The 20549-nt window shown below is 44.5% G+C and overlaps 1 protein-coding gene across 1 annotated transcript in view; it reads left to right on the top strand.

The window, feature by feature from the left end:
* KCNH4 (potassium voltage-gated channel subfamily H member 4) overlaps positions 1–20233 on the top strand; it is a 195547-nt gene extending 175314 nt beyond the window's left edge. The window contains exons 14-16 of the mRNA XM_040435762.1: positions 656–765; positions 18649–18725; positions 19502–20233. Coding sequence (XP_040291696.1) covers positions 656–765; positions 18649–18725; positions 19502–20119 — 805 coding nt within the window. The 3' untranslated portion in view covers positions 20120–20233. The remainder of the gene's footprint in view (positions 1–655; positions 766–18648; positions 18726–19501) is intronic.
* The last annotated feature ends 316 nt before the right edge of the window (positions 20234–20549 follow it).

The raw sequence follows: 20549 nt of genomic DNA, 5'->3' as shown, positions 1-20549 counted from the left end.
ATGGGAAGAATAAAAAAAACTGCTATGTACGTCTCCGGACGTTTTTTGCACTGTTTTTGGTGCAGATCTGTGGCAAAACCCATGAGCTGAAAATGTAATTTAGCATTGAAGTAAAAACCTGTTGGTTAAAATAAAGTGTCAAAAACACACGGGAAAAAAATGTGCTGGAGAAAAAAAGCAAGGATCTGAGTTGAATTTTTTTGCGGGATTTTCAAAATCCATCATGTGAACATAACCTTATGGATCCAGGCAGGATGGTACTGGGGGTTCCATTCTAGAGTTAGGTGCAGATCCCAGAGGTGGATATATCAAAAATGTCTTTGATGAGAATACTTGTCTGTATAGGCGCTGTGGTGGTATCCATGTAAGGGTTGCACTTGGTTCTGAAGCCCCAGCCTGTTTCACTTGAATAGACATTCATTGCAGAACCAAGCAGAGCTGCATGTACAGATGTGCAGGGCTGTCCTTTTGTTCTGATGTTGGGTGGAGATTCTCAGGTTCAGACCCCTGCCAATCATGCATTGATGGCCCATCCTAATACACATATAACATCATGAGCCTGAATTTAGTATGCGACTTCTCATATCTAAGAGCGTGATACTGCTTTTATTTACATATTTACTGACTGTAAATGCTTCCAAACCATTCTCTTTAGAGTGGTAGATGGGATTGAGGACAGTGGAGATGTCTCAGAGAACCAGACCTTCCAATTCAACATGGACAACTCCAGGCCAAGATCTCCTATCAGACAGTCTCCGGTTGCAGGTAAAGAAGTAAGACATTGGTAGGGTACGCAGACTAGATCTATTCACTGTGTCTGTCACTCTATCCGTCCGTCTGTCCTGTCTGAACTACTGCTCTCTATTTTCACTCCCTTGTGAATGTATGTCCTTCCCTGCCCATCCATAAGAGATTACAACAAACACAGATGTTCCATTTGTCATGCTAAGACCCTGAAGTCAACATTTTTTCTAGCATGCTGGTATACTTATTAATATTTATGGCAATCCTATTTTATTGTCAATGCTTTTAGCCGAGACACATATTGCTTTACCCAAACACATGCTGTGATGTATGCTTATGTTCTACAATATGTACCGCCAAGAAGAAACCCAGGTTCAAGATTTACAATAGCTACAGGTCACTTGTATAACTTAAAATTTTATTAACTAATGTTAAAATGTACTGCGCTCGGATGTTGCTGAACGTCCCATAGAGCTTGAAAGGAGCAGCAGAGGGGATGCTTGATTAGCGCTCCATTCCGACGGACTCCCGCCAATCTAAAATATGTCCCCTGTTTTGTGGAATAAGAATTTTGACTCTTTCACTCAGACCTGTTATATTTTTTTAAGATAGTCACTGTACTCTCCCATAGTAACAACACAGGACGTATAAATGTTATATCACCAATATACATAGCTAAGGCAATGTTCCCTTTAAGCTGGGCACTCTGGAAAGCATAGATTTAAAGGGGTTGTCTAAGATAATTCAAAGTCTCAGTCAAGCCTTAAAATTACTTACAATAAAAAAAATCTTATACTCACCCCTTCCTCCTGTTTTCTGCTTCGCTGACCTGAATTTTCTGGAGCTATTTGTTTACATACAGCAATGGTGATATGCCTGAATAGGCATGTGACCGCTACAGCCAATCACTTTCCTCAGTGGTCTACTGTTGAGGACAGTGATTGGCTGCAGCGGTCATATGCCTTATCCAGGCATATCATCGCTTCTCCTTTGCTTCTGCATGACTAGAAAAATAGGGCTGCTTTCTTCCAGAAACAGTACCGCACCTGTCCACAGGATGTGTATGGCATTACAGCTCAGCCCCATTCACTTCAATGGAATTGAACTGTAATAGCCATGAAACACCCCATGGACAGGTGCGGTGCTGTTTTTGAAATAAAGCAGCCTTTTTTTTTTTCTAATCCTGGACAACTTCTTTAAGGTATACTCTAATACTCAGATCACATGTTCTTATATGGAGTACAATGGATTATTGAACACCTTTTCTGCCCCGGGGTTATAGATATGAATGTGACCAAGGCAACATCAGTAGTAAAGAAGGGACTGTTTTCGTCAAACTCAAAGTGACAAGTGGCTACTACCCTTTTACGCCATAAACCCCGCCCACTCAGCCCATAACTACACCCACAATCCCGCCCTAAACGCCTAAAATACCGCCCATTCAAATCCCCTTTTAGATCTGATAAGGTGTCAGTAATTCAATTTAATATGTTTAAAAATAAAATGATATTAAGCGTATATTAAGCTTATATCAACCTCTTATTAAGCTATTATAATTATTGGCAGTGGCTAATTATAAATATTGACAATAGTTATTTGATCCGTCTATCTAACTATCTATAGGACCTTCGATGATCTCACCAGGTCCTGTTCTAATTAATTATCTATCTAACCCAAATCTATTGTTCAATAGATAAATATTTTATCTATCTATCTATCTATCTATCTATCTATCTAACAATCTAGCTAATCTATCTATCTATCTATCTATTTTATCTAGGACCTTTAATGAGCCCCTTTCCCCGCCCACACACCCCACAAACCCTCCCAGCCCCCGCCCCCAAAACTGATGTCAGAGCGGATCTCACCCAAGCTCCTGTGCTAATTAATTATCTATCTAGGCCAAATCTAACGTTTAATAGATAAATATTTTATCTATTATCTATCTATCACACATCTATCTACCGTATTTTTTGCCCCATGAGATGCATTTTTTCCCCCAAAAGTGGAAACGCTCATTAGTACCAGAGGACCAGGAAGCGGTGAAGGCTTTGTACTCACCGCTTCCTGGTCCTCGGCTGTCGGCTGTGAAGGCTGCTCACAGTGTGAGGGTGCGGTGTGACCTCAAGCTGTGCGCGCCGGGTCACAGCACAGCCGACAGCAGGAAGAAGACAGAGCGCACTGGAGGTGAGGAGCGGCGGTGTCCAGGAGAAGGAGAGGTAAGTGGATTTTTTATATTATTTGCTCTGTGGCACTGGGGCTCATACTGGGGGCATAATGAATAGCACTGGGGGCATAATAAATGGCACTGGGGGCTCATAACAGGGGCTTATAAATGGCACTGGGGCTCATAACTGGCATGGGGGCTAATAATGGGGGCTCATAATTGGCATGGGGGATAATGGGGGCTCATAAATGGCATGGGAGGCTGATCTGAGGCATGGGGGTCTGATCTGAGGTCTTACTGGGGTCTTATTAACATTGGGGGTCTAATCTGAGGTCTGATTAAGGGGCTTATTAACATTGGGGGTCTGATTGGGGCTGTCAGATGAGGTCTGATTAACATTGGGGGACTGATTGCTGGCCTGATCTGAGATCTAATGAAAGATATATTTTTATGGTATCTATCAATTTATCTATCAGGCATCTAACTATCTATCTATCTATTTTATCTAGGACCTTTGATGAGCCCCTTTTCCCCGCCCATAACCCGCCCAAGCCTTCCACAAACCCTCCAAGCCCCGCCCAAAGCTAATGTCATCGCAGGTCCTAGGCACCTTTCTATCTAGCCCAAAACGAATTTAAGATGGACAGCCGCGGGACTCAACTTTCCAGGGTGTCGATTCAGCTGCCCTATTTTTGACTGCAGCGTTCATTTTCTGAAATACGGCGTTAATTTAGCGAAGCTCGTCATGGTACGTCTGAGCATGTTGAAGACATGTTCGGGCATGTCCTAAGACGCTATTTAAGAGTTTATAACCACGCCCTACGGCGTCCCCATAACCCCAACCAGTCCAGACCAAAGGAAATTTGCTTCGTTACGTAATTATGTTTAATAAAAATTAAAGGCGTACGTGATTTAAGCAAAATGTATTCGATGCCGAGATGACCGTAGTCAATCGGCATTATGTAAAAGAGCGCTACGCGCTCAACATAAACACAAACATTTTTATAGCCTGTTTTACAACTGCATACGCCAGACTCGAATTATACAACCTCCTAGACAGATTGCAAGAACGTCGTCTTTATCACGACACAGACATCATAATCGTAAGTAGAGACGGCGACTGGAACCCGCCACCGTATTAAAGGTTGAGGGTATAACTCTCAACGTCGCTAACGCCCGACTTGTTAATTTTGGCAGTTTAAAAGAACTTGTGTTGGATTACTCGCACAGTCCCAATCCCGAGACGCAGAAAACAACAGGTATAAAGCAAAACAGCATTTTCAGAAATAGGAAGCATCGGTTCATAGAGACAAGACCGCTACGTAAAATGCAAAAGTGCGTCTACACAAAGAGTCGACTGACGACGGACTTTACAACGTTACCTCTCGGATATTAAACATGGCAACCCGCTTTCTTGTATTTTAGCAGGGCCCTCAAATTCCAGAAAGAGTTTTTTTGTAAAACGGTTGTTAATACAAGTGGATACACTAATGTCGCACAAACCTGAAAATGTCATTTGGTTTTATGCATGTTGGCAGAAATTGTACGACGAGCTAACCCGTTTGTTTACAAATATCAGGTTTATCAAGGGATTACCGCAAAATTTTACAGACGATGACCTATTCCTACAGGACAAGGTAAATTTGGCAGTCATCTATGATCTTATGGAGGCGGCTTGTGAAAAAATCTTGAAATACAAAACTCTTTCACCAAATACGTGCACCACAGAAATTTGAGCATCATGTATCTCGTTCAAAAAGTTTTTTTGTCAGGGCAAGAAAAGCAGGACCATAAATTTAAACACTAAATACATGGTCCTTTTTAAGAACCCGCATGATAAATTACAAGTTATTACATTGGCTTGGCAAATGTACCCCGGTAAAGCACGTTTCTTTTTAGAAGCTTTTGAAGATGCTTCACACGCACCTTACGGTTATTTACTCGTAGATTTAAGATCCAACACGCCCAAGGAACTACGGCTAAAAACCGGTTTGTTCCTGCCAGATCTCCCGGCGGTTATGTGTGCAAAATGAAACTCTAAAATGACATATTTCTCATCTTGAAGGTTATTCTTGGTAGCGTCGCCGCGTCTGTAAAGATGTCGAACAGGATCCAACGTAATTGGGATCTTTTAAAAGCATTGGTCAAGACAAAACCGATGGTGCGAAAATTAATATTACGCAGCGCCAGTAATGATTTGATATCCGCTATTGGCAAGATCGCTCTCAACATCCTTAGAGAGCGACAAAGAAATATACTGAAAAGATGGTGCAAGGCTATAAAGAAATTAAGCGATAATGAGAGCAACGGAGCGGGGCGCAGTGTAGCCTGACTTAGGGAGAAGTTGAAGGCAGTAAGGGGTTAATGTATCTGGTAAGATAGGGGTTGGACTAGGTATTCGCGGTCAGTATATAATCCTGGGGGAGGAGACACCTCCTACCGACGTTCAGTGTTTTCTGTCACGATTGCAGGTCAGTCGCAGCATGGCATCTGTGGAAGATTTATTATTGGCAGTGAGGGCAGCAGCAGACCGTCATGGTCAGGCATGGCTGCAGGATTGTTTGCGGGTGGCTTTAGCGGGTCCGGCTGGGCCCCCAGCGGCACCTGCAGTTAGAACTAGGGCCAGGAGATCGGTGCCACCTGAGAGCTTGTGCCCAGAGGCGACCCCCAGGGTTAACCCCTGCCGGCGCAGCGGGAGGAATCCTGCGCAGCGCCGGGCACCAATGGGAGAAGGACGCGCTGTCCCGCGTCCTTCATCTTCAGCGCTGCGAAGGGGGATGAGTTCCAGTGCGGTGTCCCCCCCTCCAGCGCATTCTGGTGGGGAGCGAGCCGGCGGACGGACTTTACCTGCGCAGCCTGTGTGTAGTGTCCGGTCCGGGAGAGCGGTGGAGCGTGCGGCCTCATCTGTGGTCGGTGGGGGCCTTCCTGGGAGCGCAGCTGCGCTGAGGGAGCGAGTCGCGTCGCGACCTGCATCCTCTGGCTGGTGGCAGTCGTCATCTGTTTGGCGAGGGAGCACGAAGCGGGGAACAGCCGGTGGACGGAGTCGGTACTGCAGGCCAAGATTATTTTCAAGCGCTGGCTGTGGACTCAGACTTGGCCCCTCCCACAGTGCAGCATGGGGGGATGACAGCGGTGCCGGAGATGGATGCGGCTGTCGGTTTGCAGGCCAAGGAGCCCGTGATTGAGGAGATGTTTGAAGAAGGTGGGGGTGTGCAAGGTCGGCGGCCATCTGGAGGTGGGCCTAGCTGCTTTGTCAACTGTGAGTTGCAACCAGGCCTGGAGGATGCTGGAGGACTACCGGGCCTTGGAAGAAGGTGAAGTGAGTCAAGATGTAGGGGAGACGGACGGCGGCCTTGAGGATTCGGCGGGTGCCGGTCCTTCTACACCATCAGCGCAGAGCGGACCGTGGACGGGAGGACTTACAGGGCGGTCGGCGGCAGCTGGGAGGACACCCCAGGGACAGCCAGGTGAGCGATCTTTGTGTCAGCGACAGACCTGTGTCGGGTCGGGATCGGGGGGTAACTTGGGGGGACTGTCTGGGTCTGACGGTTTAGCCCGGGAGTTTATGTCGGGTATGCTATCACTGATGGCGCGCTTGGGTTCGGGTGCTAGGGCGTCCCCGGCGGCGGTGTGGGCGCCTGCGCCAGTGGTGGGCAGGGGAGTGTGTGCTATTGCGGATGCCGTTGAGAACACGCTGACTGTCACGGCGGGTGCTTTGGCGGGGGAGACGGCGGCGTGTGGGGGTAACAGAGTCAGGGCGGGGGAGAACGTCAGGATGGCGGACTCGACGAAAGCGGAGGTTTATGGTTGTTTTGGGGGCGCATTTGAAGGTTGAGGTCAGGGAAAGAATTTGGAAGGACGAGTATGTTGAGATATTCTCGTTGCTTCCGTTGGAAAAGTTTAATTTGGAAACGGGGAAGCCGGATGAAAGCAGAAAGGAGGAGGAGGAGAGGCGGCGGTATAGGTTGATTCTGTGGACATTTTTGAACTGGCTTCAGGCTTTCGCGATCTTTGCGAGTGTGGTGGGTGAGAAGGCGCCGGAGAATTGTTCTGCCTTATTTTGTTATATGGATGCGATTGGGGAAGCGTATAGGACGTATGGTGGGGTAGCATGGCTCCGGTATGACGAGCAGTTTAGACAGAGAAAAGTGGTGCGATCGAGTATCAGGTGGGACCACAAGGACATCGGCCTATGGATGTGGCTCATGTCGGCTCCAAAGGGTGTAAGCCAGCCCTTTCGGTCTGGGGCCGGGGGTTCCTCGGCGTCAGAGTTCACTAGCGGGAATAGGAAGGGGTGCTGTTGGCAGTATAACGAAGGTTACTGGAAGATACCTCGCCGATTGCAGGTTCAAGCACGAATGTTCAGGTTGCGGGGGGTCCCACAGCTTGTCGCGGTGTTTTAAACGCGGAAAAAGCAGAGGATTTGAGGCTGCGCACAAAGGGGGCGACTCCCATGAAGGTGGAAGAGATGGTACCGTGGCTAAAGACATACCCAAATAGGGAGGCTGCGGAGTTGTTGTTGAGGGGTTTTAGGGACAGGTTTGTGATCCCGTGTGTGTCAGTTCAGGTGGAGGTCGCTGCTCGCAATCTAGCTTCTGCCTTGCGACGGCCTGAGGTGGTTGCGGAGAAGATTGAAAAAGAGGTGGCTGCGGGTAGGATAGTGGGCCCGTTTGTTGAATGTCCTTTGTGGGATTTGTGGGTTTCCCCTCTGGGGCTGGTTCCTAAGAAAGAGCCGGGCAAGTTCAGGCTTATTCATCACCTGTCTTTTCCCGCGGGGTGTTCGGTTAATGATGGTATTAGCGATGAGTTATGTTCAGTGTCGTACACGTCTTTTGATGAGGTGGAACCGTTTATGTAACGAAATCGAGCTTATACAGTTTATGCCTGGTGAAAAGTTAGGCAATATATTGGGGCTTCAGGGCACAGATGCGGGGCACATAGTTTTGTGCTATAAACTAATCTGGCTTGCCTGTTTTAGAACATTTCGTGGATGATGATTTATTTTTAACAAAAGGGAGCGATTCTGTCACAAGACGCGGGGGCGCTCGCTCTCCTCAGCGCCGCCGGCGTCCCATTACTGTGCAGGAGCGAGGACGCGCACAGCGTCCTCGTCATCTTGGTGATAGGGGCCAGTTCCCCCAGCAACCAGGCGAGGTCTGAGCACCGAGCTGGGCACTCGGTGCTCAGCTGTACTTCCTGGTGCGGGTCATGTGACGCTGGCCACGTCACATGACCCCAGCTAACTAGTATTTAACAGGCAGCCTGCTGGCCACAGGTTGCCTGTTAATTTAGGTTCCTGGTGATTTGTTGGATACCTGTATACTTACCTGATCCTGTTCCCTGACGATCCTTTGCCTGCTCCTCCTGTACTGCGCATCCCTCCTGGTGTTTTGACCTCGGCTTCCACCTGACTATTCTTTGCGGACTCCTGTTGCACTTCTCTACTCTCCTGGTATTTGACCCCGGCTTCTCCTGACCATTCTTTGCTTATCCCTCTGTACTGCGTTGCCCTCTTGGTTTTGACCCGGTCCGTTCACTATCCGTTATTTGTCTTGTCTGTCCTTCCCGCACGTATCCTAAGTTAGGGACTGCCGTCCAGTTGTCCCCTGTCATCAGGACTCGTGTGGCAAGTAGGCAGGGCCAGGGGTGAGGGTGGAGCGCAGTGGTCACTATCCTCCCCCCGTGTGTGTGTGTGTGTGTGTGTGTGTGTGTGGACGTGACCGTTACAGATTCTTTACCTATAAAGAGAAAAATGAATCCTGATTTTAAAGCTGGATTTTATATGATCTTTGTTTATACTGATATCATTCAGCATCAACTTGTTGGCGATAGTTACGTACAGCTTTTAAGAACTGTGGAGATAAGCGGAAAATAGTCACGCAAAAGTATAACAGGCCGGACTATATACCTCTCTGCAAACAACACTTTGATACCATTACAATATCGATACTCATGGATCAAGCTAAACCCGTTAAATTCAAATACAGGAAAACTATCGTGCGATTACACTTTAGACCTCGCACGGTGACGACACATTAAAATGTTGTCCGAGAGAGTGTACGGCGATCCGGACACTTATACGCATTATTACATAGCGCAAGCCGGTTGTGGTTTGGACGGCTTTCACGGCGCAGAATTCATGCACGGTTCTGGTCTCGCCAGGTTATTTCGTGGATTGTTCCGGCGAGTCGATCCCCTATTCAAGAAAGGTGTGGAACTTGTAAAAACAGCCGCCAGGAATATCGCTAAAGATGTTGTCGCTACGGCGTTGACCGCCGTTATGGATCAAATAAAAAGACCCAAGGGCAGGAGGGCTCCGGTGTTGTGCAAATTCGAAGAGAAACGCTGAAAACAAAACGCGGTTGTGACTGCGTCGTCCTACCCCCTTTTATGAATAAAGTAGAGCCGATTAAAAGATGTCGCCACCAGAAAACAAGAAGCCATTCACCGAGCGACATCTTCTAATTAACAGCTATGGCTTTTGTACACGACACATCTGCCGAGTATGCCAAATCAGAGTTGGATATCTTTCAAATACCGCCAAGCAAACAAGTACTGAAAAATCGTTTTATGTAGAGGTACAACCGTTAGCGGCCAACGCGCCTTTGGAGTTCTTCATCTCGGGCAGCGTTGAATATTATTACAACCTAAACACGCTGTTACACATCGTTTGCAGAATCATTAGCCCAGATAACACACCCATACCCGACGTATCCCATGTCGCCATTATTAACTCCCCTATTGCTAGTCTTTTTAATCAATTGGACATAACACTCGGCGACACGTTGATTTCAAGAAGAGACAAACTTTATACGTATAGAGCGTATATAGAATCCGTAATCTACAGTATACTAATAAAAGCCCTGTGTTCGTGCTCAGGGCTGTTGTCCGTGCGTGTGTGCCGATGGTATATTTTAAATTGAAGTGTCCCCATCACCATGGGAACGCCTCTATGTTAGAATATACCATTGGATTTGAGTTAGATTGTGAAAACTCAGATCCGACAGTATATTCTAACACAGAGGCGTTCCCATAGTGATGGGGACGTTTTAAGTTAGAATATACTGAGAACTGTGGACATAACGGCCCCCTGCTGCCTGGCAGCACCTGATCTCTTACAGGGGGCTGTGATCCGCACAATTAACCCCTCAGGTGCCGCACCTGAGGGGTTAATTGTGCGTATCATAGCCCCCTGTAAGAGATCAGGTGCTGCCAGGCAGCAGGGGGCCAGACCCCCTCCCTCCCCAGTTTAAAAATGTATTGGTGGCCAGTGCGGCCCCCCCTCCCTCCCTGCCCAGTATTAAATTCATTGGTGGCCAGTGCGGCCCCCCTCCCTCCCGCCCCAGTATTAAATTCATTGGTGGCCAGTGCGGCCCTCCCTCCCTCCCCAGTATTAAATTCATTGGTGGCCAGTGCGGCCTCCCCTCCCCCCCCCTAATTAAAATCACCCCCCCATCATTGGTGGCAGCGGAGAGTTCCGATCGGAGTCCCAGTTTAATCGCTGGGGCTCCGATCGGTTCCCATGGCAGCCAGGATGCTACTGCAGTCCTGGCTGCCATGATTACTTAGCAATTTTAGAAGCATTATACTTGCCTGCGCTGTCTGTGGCCTGCCAGGCGCTCCTCTTACTGGACGGGTCCATAAGTATAAATGGACGAATCAGTGGGTAAAATAATTTTGTTTGGTTAAAACAAAGACGAGAAAGTTGTATATGCATAAATATAAGCTTGCGTATAGAGTGTATAAAATGATATAATAATAAGGGATAAATGAATAAATACATATATGCAAACGGATGTGAATTTCTTCAAATCTGAGCAGGTGTATGTGGTGCTGGGTGGTTCTATTTGGTTGCATGGTCTGAGTTTCGACTAGGGATGATCAATGCATAGAAAAAGAGTTTTTTCAAAAGACAAATGTATTTCTGAATGTGTATGTGAATATGTCAGAGATACTGTGTATGGGTCATATATTGTATAATAAGTACCTGTATCCTTGTCACCGTAGGCTAATTGGAGGTCACTCTTGTTGGAGATCCCTTATTTGGGGGGTGTATGGCGGTCCGCACTGCTGTGATGGGTGATAAAGTAATGTTTAGTAGGGTGGCGTTTATATATAGAGATGGGAGGGACAGAATCAGCGAGAGGTTCCTGTACAGAAAAGGGTTGATGAGAGAATGTAATTCTACTGGTTGGGCTATGTTTCATGGTTGGTTTAATGGTTCAGGTGGGAATTAGTTGCTGGGGGACGTGGATGGGTGGCAGGTATGGGGAGAGTCACTGTGAGTGACTCACCCTACTAAACATTACTTTATCACCCATCACAGCAGTGCGGACCGCCATACACCCCCCAAATAAGGGATCTCCAACAAGAGTGACCTCCAATTAGCCTACGGTGACAAGGATACAGGTACTTATTATACAATATATGACCCATACACAGTATCTCTGACATACTCACATACACATTCAGAAATACATTTGTCTTTTGAAAAAACTCTTTTTCTATGCATTGATCATCCCTAGTCGAAACTCAGACCATACAACCAAATAGAACCACCCAGCACCACATACACATACACCTGCTCAGATTTGAAGAAAATTCACATCCGTTTGCATATATGTATTTATTCATTTATCCCTTATTATTATATCATTTTATACGCTCTATACGCAAGCTTATATTTATGCATATACAACTTTCTCGTCTTTGTTTTAACCAAACAAAATTATTTTACCCACTGATTCGTCCATTTATACTTAGACCCACAGACCCGTCCATTTTTTTTTATATATATTTTTATATATTTACATTCATTTTCATTTTTAATTGTATTTTTATACATATTATACCATAAAATTTTGTGTTGTTCTTTTTAGACTTGATAAAGGGGTCTGTGTACCCCGAAACGCGTCGTCTTTGCTAATCAAAAAATAAAAAATACTTTGTATCCTCAACTGGGTTGTGAATTGCGCCTTGTGTCCACCCGCTCACTGCATGAACCCAGTGCAGACGAGCCCCCTCCCCACACACCACAATTCGCACCAAAGTGGCGGCTTGGCTCCCGCCCATGGTCAACTTGGACGTTAATTGGCTGCACCAACCCACATCACCCCACGATTTTACCTCCACCAGAACTGTACTACCGAAAGTACAACCTAACCAAGGTGAGTGGCAACCACTCACCCTGGCTAGGAACAAATAACAACATATCTTGTCAACCACCACCTATGAGCGCCTTCTCCCCTTTTCTCTTTGGCCATTTAATCACTTACTGGTAAGTGACAGGTCTGTGCTATAAGCAATGCGCCGCACAGACCTTTCACTTACCAGTAGGAGGAGCACCGGCCGGCCACAGACAGCGCATGTAAGTATAAGCTAAGTAACCATGGCCGCCCTACTTGCTGGTAGAGAGGTAATTTACATATTATAAAAGTCCGTTTTTTGATATAACTACTGAACGAAAATTAGAAAGAGCATTATATATTGATGTATCGCAGCATAAGGAATTTAAGTAGCCCCAAAAAAAATATGAGTTTAGTGGAGTGACAGAAGCCCTTTAACCCCTTAAGGACGCAGGGCGTACCGGTACGTCCTAACTTTAAATCGCGATTCCGGTGCCGTGGGGGTTAATCGGAACGGGATGCCAGCTGAAATCATTCAGCCGGCATCCTGTCAGAACGCCCCCCCCGTATCGGCGATCGCCGCAAACCGCAGGTCAATTCAGACCTGCGGTTTGCTGCGCTTTCTGATCCCTGCGGTCCCTGACCGCGGGGATCAGAAACTTTAGTGTCCCTAAAATATAGATTTTGCACCCCCCCCTGCACCCCTGCATGATTTTTTGCAGGCGGGTGGTGCAGGGGGGGGGAGTTGTGGGCGGTGGGGGCGGTGCGGGAGGTGCGCCTCCTCTTGAAAATTAGTTGGTGGCCAGTGGGTATACCAGGGTGTCAGCACATTGCTGACACCTGGTATAAACGGCTGACATCTGTGCAGATGTCAGCCGTTTAACCCTTTCCATACCGCGGTCCGTACGGACCGCTGTATGGAAAAAGTTAACAGTAAGAGGGAGCTCCCTCCCTCTCCCATCGGGGGGCTGCTGTGCCTTTGCAGCCCCCCGATGGAGAGGGAGAGAGCCCCCAGACAGCTCCCCTCCTTACCCTTCCCCATCTGCGAAGTTCTGACCACTACTGAGCAGACAGGGAAGGTTCCCATGGCAACAGGACGCCGTCTCAGGCATCCTGCTGTCCATGGTGCTGAACAGATCAGTGCTAAAGGCAGAGATCTGTTCAGACAAAGTGTAAGTAAAATACAGTACAAAACACTATATAGTGTACTGTACTGTATTATACAGACATCAGACCCACTGGATCTTCAAGAACCAAGTGGGTCTGGGTCAAAAAAAAAGTAAACAAAAGTGAAAAAAAAAAGTAAAAATCAAAAAAACACATTTATCACTGATTAAAAATGAAAAAAATAAAATTCCCTACACATGTTTGGTATCGCCGCGTCCGTAACGACCTGATCTATAAAACGGTCATGTTACTTTCCACGCACGGTGAACACCATAAAAATAAAAAAATATAAACTATTAGGAAATTGAAATTTTGCCCACCTTACTTCCCAAAAAAGGTAATAAAAGTGATCAAAAAAGTCGCATGTACGCCAAAATAGTACCAATCAAACCGTCATCTCATCCCGCAAAAATCATACCCTACCCAAGATAATCGCCCAAAAACTGAAAAAACTATGGCTCTTAGACTATGGAAACACTAAAACATGATTTTTTTTGTTTCAAAAATGAAATCATTGTGTAAAACTTAAATAAATAAAAAAACGTATACATATTAGGTATCGCCGCATCCGTATCGACTGGCTCTATAAAAATATCACATGACCTAACCCCTCAGGTGACCACCGTAAAAAAATTTAAATAAAAACGGTGTACCATTTTTTATCATCTTACATCACAAAAAGTGTAATAGCAAGCGATCAAAAAGTCATATGCACCCCAAAATAGTGCAAATCAAACCGTCATCTCATCCCACAAAAAATGAGACCCTACTTAAGATAATCGCCCAAAAACTGAAAAAACTATGGCTCTTAGACTATGGAGACACTAAAACATTTTTTTTGTTTTAAAAATGAAATCATTGTGTAAAACTTACATAAATAAAAAAAATTGTATACATATTAGGTATCGCCGCATCCGTGACAACCTGCTCTATAAAAATACCACATGATCTAACCTGTCAGATGAATGTTGTAAATAACAAAAAAAAAAGGGTCAAAAAATCTATTTCTTGTTACCTTGCCGCACAAAAAAGTGTAATATAGAGCAACCAAAAATCATATGTACCCTAAACTAGTACCAACAAAACTGCCAGCCTATCCCGTAGTTTCTAAAATGGGGTCACTTTTTTGGAGTTTCTACTCTAGGGGTGCATCAGGGGGGCTTCAAATGGGACATGGTGTAAAAAAAAAACAGTCCAGCAAAATCTGCCTTCCAAAAACCGTATGGCATTCCTTTCCTTCTGCGCCCTGCCGTGTGCCCGTACAGCAGTTTACGACCACATATGGGGTGTTTCTGTAAACTACAGAATCAGGGCCATAAATAATGAGTTTTGTTTGGCTGTTAACCCTTGCTTTGTAACTGGAAAAAAAATATTAAAATAGAAAATCTGCCAAAAAAGTGAAATTTTAAAATTGTATCTCTATTTTCCATTAAATCTTGTGCAACACCTAAAGGGTTAACAAAGTTTGTAAAATCAATTTTGAATACCTTGAGGGGTGTAGTTTCTTAGATGGGGTCACTTTTATGGAGTTTCTACTCTAGGGGTGCATCAGGGGGGGCTTCAAATGGGACATGGTGTCAAAAAAACAGTCCAGCAAAATCTGGCTTCCAAAAACCATAAGGCGCACCTTTCCCTCTACGCCCTACTGTGTGCCCGTACAGTAGTTTACGGCCACATATGGGGTGTTTCTGTAAACGGCAGAGTCAGGGCAATAAAGATACAGTCTTTTTTGGCTGTTAACCCTTGCTTTGTTAGTGGAAAAAATGGGTTAAAATGGAAAATTAGGCAAAAAAATTAAATTCTCAAATTTCATCCCCATTTGCCAAAAACTCTTGTGCAACACCTAAAGGGTTAACGAAATTTGTAAAATCAGTTTTGAATACCTTGAGGGGTGTAGTTTATAGAATGGGGTCATTTTTGGGCGGTTTCTATTATGTAAGCCTCGCAAAGTAACTTCAGACCTGTAGTGGTCCCTAAAAATTTCAAGATTTGCTTCTAAACTTCTAAGCCTTGTAACATCCCCAAAAAATAAAATATCATTCCCAAAATGCTACAAACATGAAGTAGACATATGGGGAATGTAAAGTCATCACAATTTTTGGGGGTATTACTATGTATTACAGAAGTAGAGAAACTGAAACTTTGAAATTTGCAATTTCTTTTAACATTTTTGGTAAATATGGTATTGTTTTATGCAAAAAAATTAGCTTTTTTGACCCAATTTAAGCAGTGTCATGAAGTACAATATGTGACGAAAAAATAATCTCAGAACGGCCTGGGTAAGTCAAAGCGTTTTAAAGTTATCAGCACTTAAAGTGACACTGGTCAGATTTGCAAAAAATGGCCAAGTCCTTAAGGTGAAATAGGGCTGAGTCCTTAAGGGGTTAATATTTTATTTTTAAACATATTACAACCTAATTAATTACTGACGCCTTATCGGATCTAAAAGGGGATTTGAATGGGCGGTATTTCAGGTGTGGTTTGGGCGTGGTTATGGGCAGGGTTATGGGCTGAGTGGGCGGGGTTATGGGCGGAAAGGGCGTGGCCACCTGCCACCTGTTTGACGAGAACAGTCCCTTCTTTACTACTAACATCTGTGTGGCCATTTGAAACATAAAAATCTTACTACTCTGCCAGTGGAAATGGCGGATTATTTATGAAAGGGGCTATTCAACCTTCAAAAAAATGAAAACAGCAGCAATCCCCCATTGATCCAGCACAAATGCTCTGGAGGTCCTCCTTCCTAGTCCTAGTTTATACGAGGCCGGCACTTGACTGCTGCAGCCATTCAGTGGTCATGTGACATACAATTGCCATCAAGGTTTCCCATCGCTGAGCTGTGGTGACAGTGGTTTGGCACAGACTGCTGAGGCTACTGACTGCAGCCAATCACTAGTAAACAAAGGCAGAAGCATATATGCTGGATCGGCAGGGGATTGCAGAAGAGAAGGCTAGATAATGCCATTAAATTACTGAATGTCTTCTATCTAAAATTAAGCAATACTAGATATTTATTAGATATTTAGATGTCCATAAGGTCTCAATAAGAGTCTCGTGCACAAATTCTGTTATACTGAACCGGCACACATTGCATAATAATGAGAACAAAAGTTAAAACACTGATAAAACACAAGAGGAATAGTACGTCCTGATTTTCACATTGAGAAGACTAAAATAAACCTTGATGACCTAGTGAAGCACACTGATAATGGAACGTTCTCCATACAATCTGAACAACACAGAGAAGGCAAAAGAAAGTCCTAGATCTACCCCTAAAATATACAAATAAGCAACCGTCATTACTAATTTATAATGAATACATTTTCCTGTGTTTGGATGAGAATTATAGAGCTCACTAAATTCTCAAGAGTAACAATAGAAACCTGATGCCCACATTGGCTATAGGGTATGTGGGTTTAGCCACTTCTAATTCAGTCTATTGTACATTTAGACAAGTGGAACTTTGCTGGGTAGGCATATTTGCTGTCGGTCAAATTCTCCTCCAAGCTGCCCATAAATAAATTTTGCATTTGAGAGACTAGCTTCTGCCAGACACCTCTAGCAGAGGCTTAAAGGGGTATTCCTGGCAACCCTAAAAACTGTTTGCTAAAGATCCTGAAACTGCCATGGTTATACTGGCAACTGGCAAGAATGAATAACACAGGGAAGGGAGATGCGACTACAGTATGTTTCAGAGACTGCAATTTTTTTTTAGCATGGATGAGGAGAAGCAAGGAAGAACATCTAACTGGCTCAGAGCACACAGTTTTTACATTTTACATGAAACAGCCCATCCACTCAGCAAGCATTGAGAGAATGTAAATTTAAAGAAACAATACAAGGAGAAGGAAAAGACCCAAAATATGCAGGTTAAACAAAAGATGTGCATCTTCAGCTGTCTAGGGGGTGATTATCATTTGGAAACCGTTAGACACCAACACATGTGATCTTCATGCAATAAAGAATAGATAGTTCTTTACCAGAGAGATCCCGTGCTACAGCTCTGGTTCCCTGACTGCAGGGGTGACGTCACCTTGACAATACTTGACAACTGCAGCCAATTATCGGCCTCAGCAGTACACTGAAGAGGGCAGAGATTGGCTGCTGTGGTCAGGTGTTGTTGATGTGACATCACTGCTGCAGTCGAGTAAACAGAGCCCAGCCAGGACAACCAGATCGGGGGTACGAGATCTGTCAGGCACCAGTCTGTTCTTAAAGTTAAAGTTAATGCATCATCTCAGCAAGTAGGTTCTCACACAAACTTAAAACAGCTTTTCTGGAGGACTTTCTTCCCTTTCTGTGGGCAGGCAGCAACTCATGAGACAATCAAGAACCTGCATCTCCTAAAAGGCTCTGCAATTAGCACCTGTTAATCCTTTCTTCATCTGCATAAAAAATAGTCCCTCGCATAGAGCAGCTGCTCTGGTAGCTTCATGTTTTGTGGGTTGGAAGCAGCTCCTCGCATGTAATAGTCCAGCACCAGTGGCAACCAGGAGCTAGCAGCTATTAAAACCTTCTCCCGTCTTCCTACCTTGCAGCCCCTCACACAGATGCAGCAATTCCAATAATAAACAGTGGTATGGTAAGCAATGGCCCATCTCTCCATTTCTTTCTCCACTGTCTATGGTGGCGAACCTATGGCACGGGTGCCAGAGGCGGCACTCAAAGCCCTCTCTGTGGGCACCCGCACCCTGGAAAAAGTCTATGGTGTACCAATATGCTTTAGACTTTTCCTGCCATTCATCAGAGCAGGGCGCACTATCAACAGCACAGGCAGCGCATTCAATGTAGGCAGGATATTATAGCTAAATGATGAAGTACATGGAAGATATAGTACTTTGGACTGTAGTATTCAGGTTAAATTGCCGTGTTGTCGCTTTGCGATAAATAGGTGGGTTTTTGGATTGCAGTTTGGGCACTCGGTCTCTAAAAGGTTCACAATCATTGGTCTAGAGTGAGGAATAGCTATATATTATTAGGAATTTAGAAGTAGGGATGACGAATGAAAGGTGTCTGGGCTCCTTCGCCTGCTTCCCCATAAGATCATTATGCCGGCACTGAGAGGAAGAAGAGAGCAGCTACTGAGCATGTCAGTCCACTACTGACTACAGGAAAAGGGGGACTAGCATTTCTGCTACAGGAGAAACAGCAGGGGGCGCTACCAGAGAAGAAAATAGAATGTACATAAAAAACCTAACAATATTTTTATTGCATGTGTATTGCTGTAACATTTCATTAACAATGCCCTATTTATTGCATAGTCATACTTTTCATAGGATTATCCCTTTAACGGCATGGATAATACAAGTGTGGGGGCCACCTTATTTGTAGTGATATAGATACAGTCATTGCATATACATACATTATACATTATCATTTTGTACATAAAATTGGTAAGATGTTTTATAAACATGTCACTTTTCTTCTCTTGCCCATCTGTCTCAGGAATAAACTTAATCAACCCAATTTTAGCAGCCGAAGCAGAAGAAATTAAGCAGAATATATGCAGATTAAATCAAGAGGTAAGAAAGCAAACATCATTGATTAACTCAAATTAAAGGGAACCTGTCATCAACTTTATGCTGACCTCACTGAGGTGTGTCACTCATGAGCTAAAAGTCAGTGGTTGCCGAGAACCAGCATCATAATCATTATAGAACAGGCTTTGAAAAGAGTCAAATCTACCTGAGAAGAGTCCTGGTTATTCCTAATCTCCTGCTCTCTCACCCACCTGCTGATGATTGGCAGTTCTCTCCTAGAGAGAAAGGGAGAAGACTAGGTAGAAGACTGTCAGTCATCAGCAGGTGGGCAGGAATTCATGAATAACCATGACTCTTCTCAGGTGGCCGTGACTCTTTTCCAGGCCCAGACTACAATGATTGTGATGTTGGTTCTCGGCAACCACTTACTTTTAACTTATAAATGACAGACCACTGAAATCAACTCACCTGTCTCTACTTTATTCTGCCGTTAGTATGGGCAGCACAAAGGTGATGACAGGTTCCCTTTAATGGTAAGTCTATAAGTATCAAATTTCATTAGCCTTAATAGCAGACATTAGTGGTCTGACAGCTAGGACTCCATCCACAATGAACCCGACTTCAACCCTATTAAGGGTTGGCTCTGGAAAGACTCTTTCTTGAGTTTTGTGTGGGTCTTAGTTTCCATTTCCAATACCACTTTGACCTGTTTTGGTTAATGCATTATAAACCAAATGACAAACACTTTTTAGTGATAAAGTGATAAAGAAATTTGACAAGTTTTTTGTTGACACACGAGTCCTTTTTCTTTATTGCAGATTAACAATCTCAACCAGGAAGTCTCTCAGCTCAGCAAGGAATTACAACATATGATGCGCCTGTTGCAAGCTCTGCTGGCTGCCCAACAGTACAACCCTCATTTGGCCTGTCCATACACAGTCCAAGTGGTCTCAACCCCTTCTGCAAGCCACATAAATTGTAATGAGCAGCAATCTAGGTCCAGCTACCCCATACCACACTCCCTGCATCTCGTGCAAGAATCACCAATGCCCAGGACAATTGGTCATGCATCATTACCTTCAGATGTTTCTTACAATCAAATGCATTTCACAAGGGTCTCTCCAGATGCATGCCGGAGGCCTGCAGAACCAGAATCTTTTCATCCTATGAGAGACTGCTGTTATATTCCTTCAAACACTATGTGTTCTCCTGGAACTCCACTTTCACATATAGAGATGGAGAGAGTAAGGTTACTACAACAGACTGAAGAAACTACTTCAAGCCCCACTGGTTATGGTTCACCAGTCTCTGGACCTCCATCAATGGGGCGAACGACTCATACTATGACCTCTATGAGTTCTGTTCATTCTTTTACCACTTGTATGGCCCAGAATAACTCACCTCAGTCAAATTCCAATAGGGACCCCCAAACTTGAATACAAAGACAAAATCAGAAATATGAAGGAGCCTAACAGAATCTAAACATGCTGCTTATTATGGCTGTGCAAAGTTAAGGAACCTGCTTATAAAAATATGTTAAGTAAGCACAAGAAGCCAAACACTCATACAAATATTATTGTATTTAGGCGCATGCCACATTGCTTGCCAGGACTATGTATTTTGCTTGTTAGATGGTTTACATGCACAAGAACTTTTTGTGCAAACAAAGGGGCCTTTGAGATGTTTGGGTCATAATATTCAATGCAAGCTTTCAGCACCTTTCATACGTGATCATCAGAAACCCTAATCCAAATATTGATGTTCTCCATTGTCTTTCAGTTTATGATTTAAGATTACGTTTTCAGAGCACTTTATTATTATACACCTTTAAAACCATCAAGTAATACATTTAACTACAATAATTGT

The sequence above is a fragment of the Bufo bufo genome, chromosome 6 (genome assembly GCF_905171765.1).
Source record: "Bufo bufo chromosome 6, aBufBuf1.1, whole genome shotgun sequence".
NCBI classification, from domain to species: Eukaryota; Metazoa; Chordata; class Amphibia; order Anura; family Bufonidae; genus Bufo; species Bufo bufo.
This window is presented reverse-complemented; position numbering and strand designations above follow the sequence as displayed.